General features: G+C 41.2%; 1 protein-coding gene across 1 annotated transcript; it reads left to right on the top strand.

Moving 5' to 3' along the window:
* Positions 1-111: 111 nt before the first annotated feature.
* pnpla3 (patatin-like phospholipase domain containing 3) lies at positions 112-18,328 on the top strand. The gene is made up of 9 exons (XM_080757980.1): positions 112-552; positions 2,084-2,316; positions 3,976-4,041; positions 7,733-7,942; positions 10,121-10,181; positions 10,623-10,811; positions 11,834-11,966; positions 12,999-13,106; positions 15,749-18,328. The coding sequence occupies exons 1-9, from the start codon at positions 366-368 to the stop codon at positions 15,870-15,872; spliced, it is 1,311 nt and encodes a 436-aa protein (XP_080614106.1). The 5' UTR covers positions 112-365; the 3' UTR covers positions 15,873-18,328.
* The last annotated feature ends 1,403 nt before the right edge of the window (positions 18,329-19,731 follow it).

Below are 19,731 nucleotides of genomic sequence, written 5' to 3'. Positions count from 1 at the left end.
TCTCGTCGAGAACGGTGGGTTGTGACCCGCTGATGACTGACAGCGTGCTCGGCCAATCGCCTTCCTAGTTCCTACGAAACATGTTGTTCTGTGGACTTTCAGAGAAAGACACCGAGAAAGAGAGAGTTTGGGACTATAAGCCGGTTTATATCAACAGCAGTCTAACGACAGCACGCATCTGTCGTCCTTCTCCTGTCACTGTCAAGAGAGAATCGATCGAAGTGGACAAGAATCGAAGTGGACGCCTGGAAGGATACGGCGATATTATTAGTCATAACAATAACATACTTTAACAACAAACTTTTGCTGGTGGACCCACCGCGGGGCATGCAGCCAGGCTGTGCCCGTGCCTCCCTGCTGCCAGTATGTTCGACCTAACGGCGGGATGGAACCTCTCTTTCGCCGGCTGCGGGTTCCTGGGCATCTACCACATCGGGGTGGCCAGCTGTCTGCTGGAGAAGGCTCCCTACCTGGTCTCAGAGGCCACCAAGATCTACGGGGCTTCGGCCGGGGCGCTCACGGCGTCGGTGCTCGCCAGCGAGGCGTCCATAAGTAAGCCACGATGAGATGACATCGGTGTGGGTCTTTGATTTGATTTGATTTGATTTATTTATAAAAACAATCATAATACAACATTATAATCAGCGATTCAAGGATTACACAGTAAAGTCCAAAGACTTGTTTCCACTGAGGTCCTCAGCTCACACTGAACGGAACAATACTTTAAAATACATCACAAATACATAACAGTACATAATATACATTACATACATCCGCCGACGGTCTATGATATGCAACCATAATTTTGTTCAATTATTATAATCGTACTTGTGTGGTTATGCAACTGAAACATACCTGTACAACACATTTGTTCTATATTTTTGGCACAATCAAAATACTAATAATAGGTATAGTTGCTCTCAGATTATTATTTTTTAAATTGAAACAGAAAGTGGAAAGTGGAAGCCTTAATTCTCTCACATGAATAAAGCAAAGATAAAAGACTGATATCCTATACCTATAGTGTCATTGCAGTGTAGCAATATTGCATTATTATGTGCAGTGGATCAGGGAATATCAACCTACGGTAGCCTATTTATGCTTAGTTATTATGAGCCAGTGAGAGACCAGAATAGCCGGTCATAGTGACCTCAGTTTGGCCAGTTGCAGTACTAGCACTGCACAGGTCATTCACAGTGTCGGTCACTGTCGGTCAGATCACTGACTCATGCGTGTATAGGATCATGAGCATATGGATCCCATGGCGTTATCACAGAGGCACCTGGCAGAATGGATTTGTTTTGCTGCTGTGTGATTGATTGATCTCCCTAAAGTCCCTGATCTGATGTCATGCTGTTGTCTTGTCCCAAACGCTTCTCCCTTCTGCCTCCAAAACAATGGAATGCACTTCCCATCACAGTCAGAACTGCAGCATCACTCCCCCAATCTTCCGCCGTATAGTCTGAAAACCCACCTCTTCAGACTCCACCATGGCCCGTAGCACTTACCCTATAGCCTAGCCTAGCCCCTTAGATAGCACTTTATGTAGACTGAGATAGTATTTTAGACAGACTTATAGCTCGTTATACGTAGACGGCACTAGAATTGCATTTTATGTAGTCATAGCACTTTATAGTACACCATGTATAATATATAATATAGTATAGTATGTATAGTTGACATAGATACTCCACTGTTACGTTCTTAGTTTATACATGATTCATGATAACTATACTTTTTATATTATGTGATGTATGACATGCTTTTGTTTTTGCTTAACCCATTTTGGGCGGGCACCCCTTTTGGTGTTAGCATTACGTTATGCTTTAGCTATTGAAAAATAGCAGATCTACAAGCTCATAGCGCGCCACCGAGTGGCGCGCTAAGAGCTTGTAGGTCTGATATTTTTGAAAAATCGAAGAACGACTGACATAGAAACATAGCTTTTTCAGAAAACTGTCATTTTCAAACAGACATTTTTAGAATCTGATCTCAGGTCAGAATGGGTTAAATGTAAGTCGCTCTGGATCAAGAGCGTCTGCTTAAATGCCTAAATTGTAAATGGTCTCTCTGTCCCCTCCAGGTGAATGCTGCGAGGACGTGATAGCCGTGGCCAAGGAGGCCAGGAAGAGGAACCTGGGCCCTCTCCATCCCTCCTTCAACCTGGTGAAGGTTCTCCGGGCGGGTCTGGACCGCGTCCTGCCCGACAACGCTCACACCGTGGCCTCGGGGAGGCTCTGCGTGTCGCTCACTCGCGTGTCCGACGGACAGAACGTCCTGGTGTCCGACTTCAACTCCAAAGAGGAGCTCATGCAGGTCCGTGGGCCATGAGCCATGTTGTTGTGATGTGGTTGTTGTGGATAGCAATAGTAATACTAGTGGTGATAATAATAATAATAGTAGTAGTGGCAGTTGTAATAGTTGTGGATAGATACATACAAGTTTTTTATTGATTGAAACCTTTATTTATTCTCGAAAGAGCAATTGAGGTTCTCCCTCATTTTCAATGCTGACGAGATTACATACAGTATATAAAACCATTTAAGACATGCAGGTATAAAACACAAAACAAATCATGTAAGGCAAAGACATATTATATAGACAATGAGATAAAACACAAGTTAAAAACAGTTACATATTGAGGTAGGGAGGTTCAAAAGCAGGTTATTAAATTGACCATAAGATATTGGGGTATTAATTTTCAATGTTTGCTGTAAAGTGTTCCATGTGGTTGGGGCATCGAAGCAAAAAGCTGACTTTCCTAGTTCAGATTGTAAAGTGTCCTACATCATAAGATGCCCAGCCCGCACCGCACGGGCTTAGAAGACACTCACAAAATGTGCGCTTACACAATTTTTACTGTGTCTTTCTTTACATACACAAAGATACAGTAGTAGTCGTTATACTACTAGCAAAATAATAAATAAATACTATTTTAAAAGTTGTTGTTTAACCCATTTAGGCCTAACGTCGAAATAAAAAAAGACGTTGGCTCTGAAAGAATATATATTCAAAGATTTGTGCCGCTTTTTGACGATATTTCAAAAATAGCAGACCTATACAAACTTGTAGCGCGCCACTCGGTGGCACGCTATGAGCTTGTAGATCTGCTATTTTTCCAATAGCTAAAGTATAACATAATGCTTAGTTAAAACACCAAAAGGGGTTCCCGCCCCAAAATGGGTTAAAAATAATTATGCACTGCATGTTAACTCTCATTGTTTACATATCATTCCGTTTTTCGTATCATTTTATGAAGAAATTGATTTGTTAAACTTCTAGTACAAACTACAAACCCACAGTCTCTTGATCAATACGACGTATCCATGTTTGGGGGGAAAAATCAATCGTCACACTTTAGTTGACATGAGTCAGAGTTATAGATAATTCATTTGTTGAATTCATTGTAAACACATTCTAGGTATCTATAGGGCATTCTGACTCGTACAGTCCTTGAAATTGTCAATGAAAGTCATTGATAGGTTGCCGTTTGGCACATTGTGTACGTAATGAAAAGATTGCAGTGATTCCTGGAACTCTTATCAGTGCTCAGTCACTGTGGTGTCTAATGGGACGATGGGTGTTGTCTGTATGGTGTTATCTATTAAAGGAGAATTCCATGCTAGAAGGCTTTTTTTTAACCTTTTTTACCTTTCTTTGTAGTCGTTACGTTTGTGCAAAAACTCCTTATTGGCTACCACAAGCCCTCAATGAATTGCATTTAATTGAATGGGAATTGAATGGGGCTATGGGGTGTTGTGCTAATTCGCTTATTTCCATCAAAATAAGTAGTAAAGTGTGCCGCTTGGGATATTATTTACATTATGAAGAGAGGATATATATATTTTTTTTCTTTTTGAGCGATGGAAATAAGCGAATAAGGAGTTTTTGCCAGGGCCATAACGACTACAAAGAAAGGTAAGAAAGCCTTCTAGCATGGAATTCTCCTTTTAAGGTGTTCTGTTCTGTCCACAGGCGCTGGTCTGTAGCTGTTTCATCCCCATCTACTGTGGCCTGATTCCCCCGTCCTTCCGAGGAGTGGTAAGTGTCCTGGTCTGGCTGTGGTCCGGATCCTTGAAGACCTTTACCTTCACATTGACTCATTAGCAGCTTTGTGGACTTGTCTTTGACAGTGACATCAGTATATAGCTGAACTGGTATTGACTATATACTACTGACCTTTTCTTTTTCTAAACACTGTGCCACACAATAATGTGCGAGTGTGTGTGCGTGCGTGCGTGTATAGAAACAGTGCGTGTGTTTGCCGTTCACATACGCGCACATACGGGAGCACATGCACTCTCGTATTGTCGGGTACAGGCTTTAGTTTAGATGTAGACCTACTATTGGTCCGACTGTCATTAGACCGACAACCTATACCGAAAACCCTAACCTAACCATAGCAGAGCAGAGCATGTTTGACCGCATGTTCCGACCATTGTTTTTCTGCATGTCGGCCCGTTCGTGTGTCTAATCTTGCGTGTGGATCCCAGTATTGGCACCAGCGTGCTGCTCACTGCTCAGTGCCTCTATATGCGAACGCACCCAGTAAGTAATCCACTTAGACCAGTTTCTTTTTGGCACGCTAGCCTGGTACTTCTAAATCTGTCAGATTGCGTTCTTCAGAGGCAATCCCAGTCCCTCCCCAGTCCCTCCCCAGTCCCCCAGGAGCGTGCCATTGTCAAAAGATGTCAACAGAAGGGCCTCAAGCTGTATCTGTTGTTGCTTAATTATATTTCGACACTTGTTGTCTGTGTCCTGGCTTGGCTGATGATTGTCGTCAAAGTTCAATGTTTTTAGAACATGGGGCGTCTTCTTAGCCCCGGTGTCCTTATTGTTTGGGGCAAAATAGGGACACTACAAACAAAGTGCCTCTGTAGTGTTGTAGGGCTTTAGTCAGCGGTTATAAAATCCAAATATAGCCTCTGTTCAAAGAGTCTCCCCCATGAGCCAGACTGCTAGAGGACCCTTTTAGACACACTACCCCATAAATATCACCACACTGCTCCGTCTCCTGCTATAGGAGGAGAAAGTACATTGTGTACTTTTCAGTGTCGAGGTGACTGGCTGGCTCAGAGCCAAGTTAGTCGACCTTTTCGTGACTCATTAACTTTGTACGTACATAAGGTAATGTAACGTACAATATCAGTGCTTGGGACAAATACTCAAACAAACAATGTCTCAATCATATATGTATGGACGGTAGTCAGCCCCAGTACACACTTGTTGAGGTTAATGGGTGTTATCTTCCATTCTATTGATTGATTGATTGTGGACGACACCATAAAGCATTACACTTGTTTACAATAGGGCCCACCATTTTCAATTCATCAAAACATTTAGAGAGACGTACGAATATACACAACTATATAGTAAAAAAATAAATCATCATAGTTTGTTGGTATTTGTCAAATATGTTTTTATTGAACAGATTATAAATTATTACAAACATTATGATATGAAATACTTTTTTTTATGAAACAAAATGAAAGAAAAAATAAACAAGACAAAAAAGATAAAGAAATCCCTTAACCCTCTCCCACCCATACTGCTCAGTGACACTGCATACTATATAATAAGATGATAGAAAGCTCATGGAAAACATCTGAAAAGAAAATGGCCTACAGTCAACCATATCAATGGTATCCTGTCTGTTAATCGTTTCTACTCAGGTGATGGACATTGGGGGCAGCCAAACCTTATCAAACTGTCTCTCCCTGTTTCGCAGGAAATACCTTATTCTCTCAAGATGAAGTGTACTAGTCATTTCATTTAACCAGTGCTTAAATGCAGGAGCCTCCTCCTTCTTCCAGTGTGTCAGAATTAGTTTTTTCGCTGTAATCAGACCATAATGAGAAGAGTTGTTTCTGTGCTCTCGTCAACATAAGTTTGTTGGTATTTGAAATAAATTACGATACAGAATTGTGTGAATGGGCATTTAGCCATGCAGGCCTTAATGCATTCATGTATAGACCTGATCTGACCTTGGATGCAGCTGGCCTTAAAACATTGTGTCGTTTACATAATAATGTGAAGTAATCAAATTCTTGTTTGTTGGCTTATGGAATGGCCACGGGTGTTTATCCAGCCTTATGAAATCCTGCCACAAAATGTGTGAATAAGCTAAAAATATGTGAACATTACACAATTAACACCCTTGTTTTGATCAGCACTTGTTTTGCGCACTTGTTTTCCCCCCCCCTTGTTTATCCCCTTTTACTCATGACAAAAAAAATGTGAAGGATCCAAAATATGTGATAATCAACAGCTTGTGCAAAGTTGTGCATGCCAAATCCAATATGTCCCTCCAATTGAGTACCGAAGTCCTGATGTCACTCGTTCATACCTAGCGTAATATATATATACCTTTTATTGAAAGGATAAGCCCCTTGAGATGTCACAGATCATTGTAGAGGGGGTCCTCAACACAGATACATACGTAGTAATAATTAGAGTTCAAAAAACAATACAACCATACATACAGACAGGACAAAACAAAACAGAACAGAACAGAACAAAAGCTCTCCCAAAGATAGCTCCCACCACACTGTTTCAACCCTAAATAACAGAGTTCATATGGGGGCAAATATACCCATTGCACAATAAGACCATGTTACTAAGCAAAAAATAAAAAACAAGCAATACCAGCATGCATAATGTGATAGTAATGAACAGCAGCACCGAACCAGCAGGGAACACATATTATGAAGGTACATGCAGATCAGTCAGTATGTTATGTTTATGGAAATAAATAATAGCATTGGGTCATCATAATTGTCTCATATAAACGTGGTGGTCCAAAAATCAACGACCGTGGCGATAGTCTATATCGTTTACGATAGTCAGTGACTCATATTTGATACAGTCTGTTTCTGTCGAATTGTGTAATTCACTTACAGCAGTGCGCTATCAATGCCCCCAAGTCAGACTCGAGCAAATGTGTCACGTGACGAGAACAAACAAGCTATAACAACTTATCACGCTGCTCTGCATTTTACCATGTTACATCTTTCACCAATTTTTTTTTAACTCCCCTACTTGATCATACTACAGCCTCACACAAAAAGCATGAAATGTAGCACATATCCAAGCTCGAAAACACGGCGTGACGCGATGCGATTGGATATTTGATAAATGTTTTAAATTTAATAATGATAATAATAATACAACTGTTTTTGTATAGCACCTTTCATGACATGAAATGCAGCTTTACAGAGCAATGGAGAAGAAACGAAAAGCAAGGCATAAACATTAAAAAAAACAAGAGCATTAATGCAATACAGTGAGGACATGAATAACAAAAAAAATAAAAGATCAATTTAAAGCAAGGGTGTAGAAGTGGGTCTTGAGCTGTGCTTTAAAAATGTCTACAGAGGCTGCCTGACGAAGGCACAGCGAGCAGGCCAGCAGTGGAAGACCTTAGGGGGCGGTTTGGGACATATTTAGGCAGGCAGTCATGTAGGTATAGGAAGGTGCGAGACCAATGAGAGCTTTATACACAAGTAAAATAATTTTAAAATCAATCCTAAATTTAACAGTTTTCGACCCGACCCGACGATAAAAAATAAATATAGGCATTTGATTGATTCCAGGCCTGGAAAACTTGTTTTAAATCATTTCAAAATAATGTCTCTCTCTCTCCCCAGCGCTACGTTTCCTAACTCCCTGTCTCTCTCTCCCTCCCCAGCACTACGTTTCCTAACTCCCTGTCTCTCTCTCTCCCTCTCCCCAGCGCTACGTAGACGGCGGCATCAGCGACAACCTCCCGCAGTCGGACCTGAGGAACACCATCTCCATCTCTCCCTTCTCGGGGGAGAGCGACATCTGTCCGCGGGACAACTCCACCAGCTTCCACGAGCTGCGCTTCACCAACACCAGCATCCAGATGAACATGGGGAACATGTACCGTCTCAGCAAGGCCCTGTTCCCCCCAGAACCCAAGGTATGGGGAACATAGAACATAGAACATGGGGAACATGTACCGCCTCAGCAAGGCCCTGTTCCCCCCCGAACCCAAGGTATGGGGAACATAACATAGAACATGGGGAACATGTACCGCCTCAGCAAGGCCCTGTTCCCCCCAGAACCCAAGGTATGGGGAACATAACATAGAACATGGGGAACATGTACCGCCTCAGCAAGGCCCTGTTCCCGCCCGAACCCAAGGTTAGGCACTTACGTACCGGTAATAGTTAGGGGCCGTGTTGACTTTGTCGCCTAAAACTATGATGAAAAATGTTTGTCGACTACCTTTTTTCAAAGACAAGAACCAAATAAAAACTAACATTTTAGGGAGGGACTAATGGGTAGGAATGTCATAATGCTATTCCCTTAAAAAAGGTTAGTCAACTATAGTCAACTACCTTTTTTCACAGACGAAAACCAAATAAAAACTAAACTACAATTTTAGGGAGGGATTAGTGGGTAGGAGTGTCATAATGCTATTCCCTTAAAAAAAGGTTCGTCGACTACCTTTTTTCACAGACGAAAACCCAAATAAAAACTAAACTAACATTTCAGGGAGGGATTAGTGGGTATAGGAGTGTCATAATAAATGCTATTCCCTTAAAGCTACAATCCAATAACTCTCATATACCTGGGATTTCAAACCCAAGTCTCCTCCTGCATAAGAGAAACATTTCTACCACTCTTGCTTGGTGAGCTTTTTATCTGCACAACGTAAGTCAATCAGTAGAGACCATTTTTTTTAGATTATCAGTTTCTAATCAACGACGGAATAGATTACGATGTCTCGCCAAATGGACACAGTTACATCACGAGCTTCAGTGGAACGTCTATTTTCGCCAAATGTTTGCACCCCAGAAAAGGGACGCTAGGGGGTTCTTTTTTGTGACTGTGTCTTTGTGACTGAGTCTTATTTTCTCAAAGTGCTCTCAATCCAAACATCTTCCACTCAGAGCTAAACAACACTCCAAGATTTACTGTGTACCGCGATGATATAAAATGTTTACTGAGACGTGAACTTCGATCCTACTTGGGTCGGTTTCTTGACTAAAGTTGTGTAAGACTATCTCTTCCCTTGAGGTCTCCTCACGTGTGACTGGAATGTTGTGCTGGCTTGAATGGAATCCAATGGTTGTATAATTCATGGTGCATTGCAAGGGAGCATGTGGTTCATTGGGTTCATTATTAGAATACGCAGTGAGTCACCACCTTGGGCCAAGTAACTTTTGGTCCAGAATGATACATGTAATACTAGAGTTGTGCCGACGATACCATTTAAAATTTTAGTACTCGCCGATACCAACTTTTTGTTGAGTAACCACTTTTTCTCAAAGATTGATTGATTGATTGAAATATGTATTAACAGTTTGCAGAATTACAGTACATTTCAAGCACAAACTCAATACAAAGACTGTTAACTGTGAGTGGACGACTCAATTAAGCATTACACTTGTTTACAGTCAATATTATGCGCTTACAGTATGTCACTGCTTTCTTTTTAGTCAGTAAGCAGTTATGCAATGAATGGAAAGTCATAATAGTGGTAGTAGTGACGGTAGCTAAAGTCATAAATCAATATGCATGATGTGTATTATGTAATTTATAGACCTATGTTATATAAAAACAATTGTGCAATATTACAGACAATACTTAAACTCTTAAAGGCTTAATCAAATGGTCATCACAATATGCTGACCCTGCCCTAAGAAAGTACCCAATTACAAATATGTTGATGATTATGTGCATAGTATTTTCTTGTTATTTATGTAAGCCCCATATACTGTACTTTGCTGTATAAGAAAAAGCTGTATGTGAAGAATGGTTTGAATTGATTTTCCCAAAATAGGGACAGCAGGGTGACATGTGCAGTATCAGTTATGGATGTCCCCATTACGTTTTGTTGCTCCCGATCCAATTCCGATTATTTGATTTTGAGTATCTGACGATATCAATTTTTCCGAATTGGGTTTTTATAGAACACTTATCACAACAGTACAATATCCAAAATCGGGATGTCCCAAGCACGTTTTTTTTCTCCCGATCCGATCATCTGAAAATGACGTGATCTGTCCCGATTTCCGATCACATGATCTGATCAGGACAACCCTAGTATCAGTATGTGATATGTCATATTATTATGTCTTTTGATTGACAGGTAATGGCAGATATGTGTCAGAGTGGCTACAAGGACGCTCTACGCTTCCTAGAAGAAAACAGTGAGTCTTACTAAATAATTATCATGTCATTTTAGGGCTGGGCAATTAGCCGAAAATATCAAGATCAATTTTCTTGTTCACGCGGAATAATCAAATAATCAATCATGAATGTTATTTCTGGGATATTGTTTATTATTGTATTTCTTATATATCACCGAATCGAATATAATATAATCTATTAGTGTTATTAACCACTTAACGCTGTATTAGTACTGTAGTATACTTTATGAATGGATGGACAAATTATGAATGGATCGTAAGTTAAAAAAAGAATCGTGCTATTGATTTGAAGTCTTATCTCTCCCAGCCTTATGTCATTTTATGAATAACGGTATATGACATTAGTTTATCAGTATCAACGTGTCAATACATAATATGTCATTACAGTACAGTAACCTTTGGAATGTGTTGCTGATGACATGTCTGTTTTGTGACGTCCAGAGCTGTTGAGAACAGAGAGCCCATTGGCCGACGCTGCGCTGACCTCAGACCAGTCCCGGGCCACTTGCTGCTGTGAGCACCCTGCTGAGACCAGGAAGGAGTGGTTGCTACGGAGACTCTGTCTGCTGAACAAACAGCACTGGTGGCTGGACAGCCAGAGGATGGACCTGCCCACGCCCATCAAGAAAGGCATGCACTGCTGCTGTCGTCTTAACAAGCGCCATCGCATGATGATGGTGTCACCAGAGTAATCTAGTGAGAGATTACCTTAGCCCCTTAGATAGCATTTTATGTCGACTTAGACAGAGTTAGGGCCGATTCATACTCCTATTGTACCGCTGTTTCGGCGCTGTAGTGCCGAAATGATTTCGGCTCGTCAGAAATCTTCAGTAGCACCGAAGAGACGACTTTAGGACGGTACCCCCGCCCCCCCGAACCTCAAATGACGTCACATTGTAGGCTCTACAGAGCCGAACCGACTTTTATTCGGCTGTAAAATAGGAGTATGAATCGGCCCTTATAGCTCGTTACGTAGACAGCACTAGAATTGCATTTTATGTAGTCCTAGCACTTTATAGTAAACATGTATATTGTATAATATATAATATAGTATAGCATGTATAGTTGACATAGATACTCCACTGTTACGTTCTTAGCTTATACACGATTCATGATAACTACTTTGTGTGTGATGTATGACATGCTTTTTTTTTGCTTAATGTAAGTCGCTCTGGATCAAGAGCGTCTGCTAAATGCCTAAATTGTAAATTGAGAGAGTAATGATGACACTCCCGTTGACTCTCATTGTAACAATAGAATGCAGGAAGTGCTCATTCTATCTCAATGGGATAGTTCCAGCCAATAGGAGCAATGTTTGGAACTACAAGCAGCACCATCATGTGACGGATAAAAAAAAACAATTATTTCTAGTGCTCTGCTGGCACGAATGTCACTCTGTCAATCTGTAAAGGGGCAGCGGTGGCCGAACGGTTTGCGGAGCGGTCTTGATATCGGAAGGTCGCTAGTTCGTATCCCCGGACCGGCACGTTAAAAATACCACCGCTGAAGTGCCCTTGAGCAAGGCATTGAACCCCTACCATGAAATGTTCTATGAGCAGGGCCTGGCTGTAAACAAGTTATTGAGCTTAGTCCAGTTACCCTGGGTAAACATAGTAACTTTGCTTTGCTTTGCCTTGCTTTGTGTCTTTCAGTGCTCTGTGAGGCGTGCCAAGACAAGACCGGCCTGTATTCTAAGGTCTCAGAGCTGCTGCCCATGAGAGTGGCCTCCTACATGCTCATGCCTTACACTCTCCCTGTACAGTCGGCCTACTCCGCGGCCCAGAGGTACGTGTACAGTAATCCCACCGATCAGAGTCCGTTAACCTGCCAAGTACAGTACAGTAACGAGGCTGTACAGTAGTCATAGTAATGCTGATGATGCAATACATTGACATTGTTTGTTAACGTTAAGAACAGAACAGGCCGGGGCCACCTCATATAATCTGACAATAGACAGATTAGATCACTACTTTATTACAGCACGTTGGCCATAATCAGAAGCCATGTCTGTAACGAGGGACGCTCAAACAAACAATAAAGCAATGCGAAGCCACAAGAGGTCTCAGGTTACCGTGGATTTTATAACGGCTTAGAAGGCGTAGGTACTGTAGACCTGACACGATACGGAGGGTTTTATAATGGCTGAGAGGCGTAGGTAGACCCGGTGTGACGTGGAGGGTTTTATAATGGCTGAGAGGCGTAAGTAGACCCGGTGCGACGTGGAGGGTTTTATAATGGCTGAGAGGCGTGGGTAGAACCCGACGCGATAGCGGAGGGTCTTCTACCCTCTCAGCCATTATAAAATCCACGGTAAACTGCAGGGACCTCACGTGGATTATTGCTTTTCTAAAACGGTTACAAACGTATAGCAATATTAACCTAATAAAACTATGAAATTCACAAAAGTAGCTACGCTTTGTGCCCGCCAGAGAGAGCCACGTACACTTCCTTGTTTTGCTCGGCAAGTAGGCTATGTGACGGGAGAATAGCGCTTGATGTCTTTATGGGGCCGCCTGGAGCCACACATTCACAGTCATATGAGTATACGGGCGGTGCTTACACGCCACGCACGGCCAGCGTGTGTATAAGGCAATCAAGTGCTCCTCTTCCCCAGTTCAGCTACAGAGCTGCGGGATCAGCGGTAACCAGCCAATCAAGAATCAAGTATTGGGACTAAACGTTTCAGAATGCTGTTTTTTTACACCACAACTCTACATGGCCAAACTGACTGAGTTAATGTGCATGGTCTCCCTCTGGTGGCCGACACGTGAAGGTGTTGTTGACCCGCCTGTGGTGATTGCTCTGCTCTGACCCCAGGTTTGTGGAGTGGATCCCAGAGGTTCCGGCCGATGTGCGTTGGATGGTCGGGGTGGCTGGGGACGTGTACAGACAGACCTGGAAAGGAGAACGAGCAGACGACAACAGGTACTAACATTAACCCATTTTGACCTGGTCTGACCTGAAAAATGGCTTTTAAATCCTGACAGTTTTCTGAAATACCTCATGTTTCTATATCGGTGGTGCTCAATATTTCATGTCAAGGGGTCCATAAACTATATGTAATTGGCCACCATCTGAAAATATGTTGTTCCAGGGACACCCTCAGAAGGAAAGATTTGAGTTGAAAACGTTACACTCTGAAATAATATATATTCAAAGATTTGTGCCTCATTTTCACTGGTTTAAAAAAAATTGCAGACCTACAAGCTCATGGTTCTCTGAGCTTGTAGATCTGCTATTTTTCAACAGCTAAAGTATAACATAACGCTTAAAACACCAAAAGGGATTCCTGCCCAAAATGGATTAAGCGAGATTACTTGGTTTAACACGTTTACTTTAAACCGGATAAGCGTCATGTTAGATTTTTGCGTTATTGGCTATTAAAAAAATAGAAGGTATACAAGCTCACAGTGTGTCACTTCGTGCCGCGCTGCAGGCTTGTATATCTGCTATGTTTTTTGTTTTCGCTTACTGCAAATCGCTCTGCATTAAGACTGCTAAATGCTAAATTAAGTCTGCTAAATGCCTAAAATGTAAATTGTGATGTTTTGATCATTTTAGAAAAAATCTTGAAAGTGTGAGAACTGCTTATTTAGAAGGCATTTGTTTTCAGTTTGGCCCACCAGTTTTGGAGATATGGCTTATAGAATAATGTCTTGCAGAAAACAACGAGTTGAGAAAACAGGTTCAGCTCTGACACTTATTTCAGACATGCTCTAGTATGTGAAGAGTCTGCCTGTGCTATAAACTCATTTTGAAATGAGTGAAAAGCTGGTGAAAAGCTGGAATTTGCGCGATGGCAGTCTCTCAGTCAAATCTGTAGAGGTCTTAATGGACTAAAATGGTGTTACAATTTAGGCATTTAGCAGACACTCTTAATCCAGACCGATTTACAGTAAGCAAGAACAACACAAGGTACTGTAATACAGTAAGCAAGAACAACACAAGGTAATACATCAAATGCAGACATAGTCATCAAGTAGCCGCAATTTGCAACTCTAGATTTCTTTATAATGGGATGAATCTAGAGTTGCAATACCCTCCATTGACTCCCTACTCATCCAATTTGCGTTTTCGATCTGCTTGTATTAAACAACGTTAAACTCACCAACATTGCAGCTCTAGGCCAAGCTTGAATTATCCTCTTTCAATCTGCCGAGCTTTTTTTTCTCATAAAAATCCACCGTAGACATGAGCTACTTTCTGTCAAGAAATGCTGTGCATGTGATTATTTTTATTATTTTAAGTGTTGCAGTTTGGAAGCACTTGTTTTTTTTAACGGGTCGTGCTGCTGCCTCCTGCATTCTGTGCAAATTCGAAACAGGTGGTACGCAGGGCCGTTCAGTGACATACGACGAGTGCTTCCAAACTCCAGCACAAATAATCACTTACACAGAATTTCTTGACAGAAAGTAGCTCATAACACTTTTTATGAGAAAAAAAAAGCTCTGCAGATTGAAAGAGGATAATTCAAGCTTGGACTACAGCTGCAATGATGGTGAGTTTTACGTTGTTTAATACAAGCAGATCGCAAACGCAAATTGGTAGGGAGTCAATGGAGGGTATTGCAACTCTAGATTCATCCCATTATAAAACAATCTAGAGTTGCAAATTGTGGCTAGTCATCAAGGATCATGAGTAAGCTAAGAATCTAACATCCGTCTAACAGTAGAATATCTGTACAATTAAACTACAAGTATACACTATAGAAATGCTGTCTACATAATATAATAATAATAATAATAATAATAAAACTTTATTTTTATAGCACCTTTCATGACATGAAATGCAGCTCAAAGTGCTTTACAGAGCAATGGAGAAAAAAAGAAAAGCAAGGCATAAACATAAACATAAAAAAAGGAGTAATGCAATACAGTGAGGACATGAATAACAAAAAATAAAAGATCAATTAAAAGCAATGGTGTAGAAGTGGGTCTTGAGCTGTGCTTTAAAAATGTCTACAGATCTAAATTACATATTTTAGCCTTTGCATACTGTACGCCCATGCAAGGTCGTCGAGGCTAGGGCACAACTCAAGCACACTTCCTCACTGGGGCAGCAGTGGCCGAACGGTTTGCGGAGCGGTCTTGATATCGGAAAGGTCGCTATAGTTCGTATCCCCGGAACCGGCACGTTAAAATTACCACCGCTGAAGTGCCCTTGAGTTTTGATTTGATTTGATTTATTTAGAAAAGCAATCATAATACAACATTATAATCAGCGATTCAAGGATTACACAGTAAAGTCCAAAGACTTATTTCCACTGGGGTCCTCTCACACTGAACAATACTTTAAAATACATCACAAATACATAACAGTACATATACATTACATACACAACAGCAAGGCATTGAACCCCTACCATGAAATGTTCTATGAGCAGGGCCTGGGCTGTAAACAAGTTCTTGAGCTTAGTCCAGTTACCCTGGGTAAAACATAGTACCTTTCCTTTGCTTTGCTTACTGTCTTATCTTTTCCGTAGCCACATATTATATTATGCTATACATTTAAATGTATGTTCTAAATAAACGTGGACAAACCAGAATGCATCTGATTTGATCCCACAGTGAGCCAATCCTAAGGAGGTCCCTGAGCCTGCCCCCTTCTCTGGAAGACAAAGGCCTAGCGGCGAACCCCTCCCTGGACCTCAGCAACGGCAACTACTGGGACACCCCAGGGCTGTTGGACTGATGGAGGACGTAACCAACTACTGGGACACCCCAGGGCTGTTGGACTGATGGAGGATGACGACGATGACGTTTGTTTTGTGGGCTTTTTTTATGCCTTTATTTGATAGTAAAGACTGACAGGAAATGGAGAGAGAGAGAAGAGAGAGATGAATGGAGTGACACGCAGCAAAGTCGGTCGTCGGGATCAGAATTTTCGAACCCACGAGACGCTGTTTGTTAGGCTGGATTAGCAGCCTATACTGAGTCGACGAATGAGATTGAAGTTATGAGGTTTGTTATGGATGCTACATACGTACTGTACTCTGACTGTGAACACTCCAGCTGGTGCTGCAGCGTATGTTACAGTATGCTGTACTGTATGTACTGTACTGTATGCTTTAATCAGTACCATTTGAAACCATTGTCACGGCTCGCTTGGTTTCAACTGCCAAAGGATGGGTTTGTTGAGCTTTTCTATCGGATGACAGGCTAGCACAATTTGTGTCTACTTTTACCAAATAACTAACTACAACTTTGTCTACCTACCGGACGGTATTTCAGTTGATTCAAATTCAAATGTTGCAGTTTATTTCTCATGTGATTTATTATATCACATTGTCAAAATGTGAATTTGTGCTGGGCTGTGCGGCACCCTGAATTCATATCGGGACAGGGCCTATAGCCTGATTATATATCTAATATATATATAGTGCTCTTGTGTTGCTAGACGATTGTAGATTTCCACGCACCGATAGTGTCTGTCTCTTAAATCTCCATATTGTTTCTACCCAATCTTAGCAAATACATTGAATTTAGATGTACAGTAACGGGCATATCGGTAGGCAGAGATCTCCACGATTGTCTGGCAATCCGAGACTACAGTAACTGTTGAACAAAGAGCCTCTCTGCTACTTACTGTACATGTCTGTACAAAACTGAGCATATACAGTTTGTTCTCAAGTGCCTTTTGACCTGTCTCTCTCTCTATCTGTCTATTTATCTATTTTATTTATGTTGGCCACCACCATGTTTACACAATAAATCCACCTGCAATAAGGATTTGTTCAAACAATGACGTGATGTGCAGTCAGCATTATTGTGAGTTGCACATCTAAAACCTTTTGCAGTGAGCCCGGTACCTAGTACACTTGTACCGGTACCGGTACCAGTGAGCCGGTACCTAGTACCTACCTATGCCCGCAACGGTGCCATGTACCTAGTACCTACCTGCCATTAGTCCGAGACGGCACACATACAGTGAAATTATTGTATTTCATCCTTTTTCTGTGTGTACAGGCAATGAGTACAATATCAACATTGAGAAATGACACATTATTGGAATGTGTCAGCAAAATACACATTGGTGCTTGAAGTTAGTGAGAAACCATCTGCGTCCCCTCCATGTGAAGTCCCCCCAGGGATCAATTCTGTGAACAATTCTCTTCTCTCTCTCTACCTCCTCCCCTTAGAGTTCATTATGGAAGAATGTGGCATTTTCTTCCATTTTTATGCGGATGATGACTCCCAGTTATGTCTGCCTCTGAAGAGAGATGATGCTACCTCATTGAAGCCACTGTGCTGGAGTGTCTGTCTCGGGGGACATCAAAGTCTGGATGGCTTTAAACGTTGAAAGTTTTAACGAAGGGAAAATAGGTCATGATTTTATGGACCCTCACAACTTGACTTGGGCGCCCTGGCCGTCCTCTGTGAAGCCCAACGTAACTAACGTCGGTGTCATAATGTATTTTACAGCAGATAAATGCTGTTAAGTTTCAGCTTTGCAACCATACTCCCCCTGGAACCCAAAGACTTTGACGGTATCTGATCATCTTCGAACCTCCGACTTTCGTTCTTGATTAAAACGGCCTTCTTCCAATCATCGCTGTTATCCAAGGTCACGGTCTTTTAGTGACACTTGGTTATACAATTGTATTACCACTCGCCTTGACTAGGCCTACTGTAATGCCCTCTATACTGGCGTTAGTCAAGCTTCCCTATCTTGCCTTCAACTAGTCCAAACTTCTGCCACACACCTTTTTAGTGGGAACTCGAAAGTGAGAACATATCACCCCCATTCTGGACCCCCTCCTTTGGCATCCCGGTGTGTTTTAGAATCCATTTAAAGATCTTATTGTTTTCTCTTTAAATCTTTAAATGGATTTAGTGCTTGACTACTTTTCTTAACCTCATATGTCCCTTCGAGGTCACTGAGGTCAGCCTTGTCGTCCCTAAGACGAGTCTTAAGCACTTCTTCTTAGTTCTTTCCAACACTGCCTGTTTTTTTAAAACTATTTTTTATTTGTTGGCATTCAACCCAGATTTGGTTCGAGTTGTTCGTACGTATAATGTTTAATTGGGTTTGCATTTTACGCCTTCATTTGTTTTTATTTTAACCAACTGTACAGCACTTTGGTCAACTCTGTTGTTTTAAAATGTGCTCTATAAATAAAGTTGGCAAATTCACCCATTTTCAACTTATCTTCATGTAATTGGTCCTCATTCATTCTCACTATAATCCTCTACTTGGTCTGTCTCATAGGAGGTTCTGTGGGCAGTTCGGAAACTCACCTACCAACCAGTGACATCATCGATAATCAGATAATCTTTCTATTCCTGGAAAGTTATCTTGCTATAATAGAAGCCATTGTTCTCACATTAAATAAAAGGTGGGGTTCCACAGCCCTCCTGAGACACGGACAGAGTAGGCAGAAATGGTACCGGACGGTAAACCATGAGCATTTAGTGAGGACTGTGGTGGAGAAACTCACTGAAGACTAAACGATACTACCATCTGACAAGAAGAAATGCAGCCTCGGACTAGTACAAATAAAAGGTGAAAAGCAAGTCCAATTATATGGGTGAAGACAAGTAACCATAAGCCACAGTATAAAGAATACTCACTCAGTTAAAGGCCTGTATTAAAACATTTACTTGAGTTAAAGTACATAAGTATTGGCATCATCAAAACATACTTAAATCACCAAAATTAAAGTACACATTTCTTTGCCCAAAAAACTGTCTATCTTTTTCGAAAATATAAATCTACAAGCTCAAAAGATGTCATGTGCTTGTAGATTCTTTTAATACACCAACTATAAAATAGGTCTTGGTTAATGTATGTCTTGCAATACTAATCTAAATCTACAAAGTAACAGGTGGAGTAAAACGTATTTGATTCTGGGATGTAGCGGAGAATAGCATAAACTTTATGCTACTCCTCGATACTTTATGCCATAAACAAAGTATCGAAAAATGCAAATATTCAAGTACTTGAGTATAAATGTACATCGTTACTTTCCACTATTGAATTAAACATAAAAAGCTGGACCTCCTCCAGAGTCAGACAAAATGACATGCCACTGTGCTCACATAGTGTGATCTAGAATAGATTCTCTCATGAGAAGGTAAAGCCTGGTTTACACTTGGTTATGGTGTCAAGCACATCTACAGGCGCACAAAAAACGTGTTGTAGATAATCTGTTTAATCTGCGAGCTCGCAACAAAGTATAACTCTGGCTTTAAGCCTTAAATGTGGAATGTGTCATACTAATAATGTGGCATCGAGTTTGGCCACTAGGTGGTGTCATTGCCATTGTAATATATTTCTCGGGCGTTTACACAGCATCAGCAGTGGAGGTTGGCACTTGGCAGCACATTGTACTAAATTTGGGTGAATTTGTGAAATGTCTACTGGATGGCAAACTCAAATGTAGCCTTCAGAATTAAAAAGTAGCAGATCTACAAGCTCAACATGTTTGTTTTGATTAAAGTCTGGTCACACATTAAAACTAAATGACTCCACAGCACTATAGTCCTTTGTATTTCTGCCATACAGAGCAACTTGATTTCAACTTTAAAGGGACACTTGTCACACTTCTACC

This window comes from Protomyctophum bolini (genome assembly GCF_963924005.1).
Source record: "Protomyctophum bolini genome assembly, chromosome: 23".
In the NCBI taxonomy this organism is placed as follows: domain Eukaryota; kingdom Metazoa; phylum Chordata; class Actinopteri; order Myctophiformes; family Myctophidae; genus Protomyctophum; species Protomyctophum bolini.
Note: the sequence above shows the minus strand (reverse complement) of the source record. Positions and strands in the feature narration are given on the sequence as shown.

What these genes read in the sequence shown, in the direction of transcription:
- pnpla3 (XM_080757980.1), top strand. Translation starts at nt 366, where the DNA reads ATGTTCGACCTAACGGCGGGATGGAACCTCTCTTTCGCCGGCTGCGGG. An exon ending in ACGCTTCCTAGAAGAAAACA is followed by an intron (nt 10,182 to 10,622) that starts GTGAGTCTTACT and finishes TGTGACGTCCAG; the next exon opens with AGCTGTTGAGAACAGAGAGC. An exon ending in GAACGAGCAGACGACAACAG is followed by an intron (nt 13,107 to 15,748) that starts GTACTAACATTA and finishes TTGATCCCACAG; the next exon opens with TGAGCCAATCCTAAGGAGGT.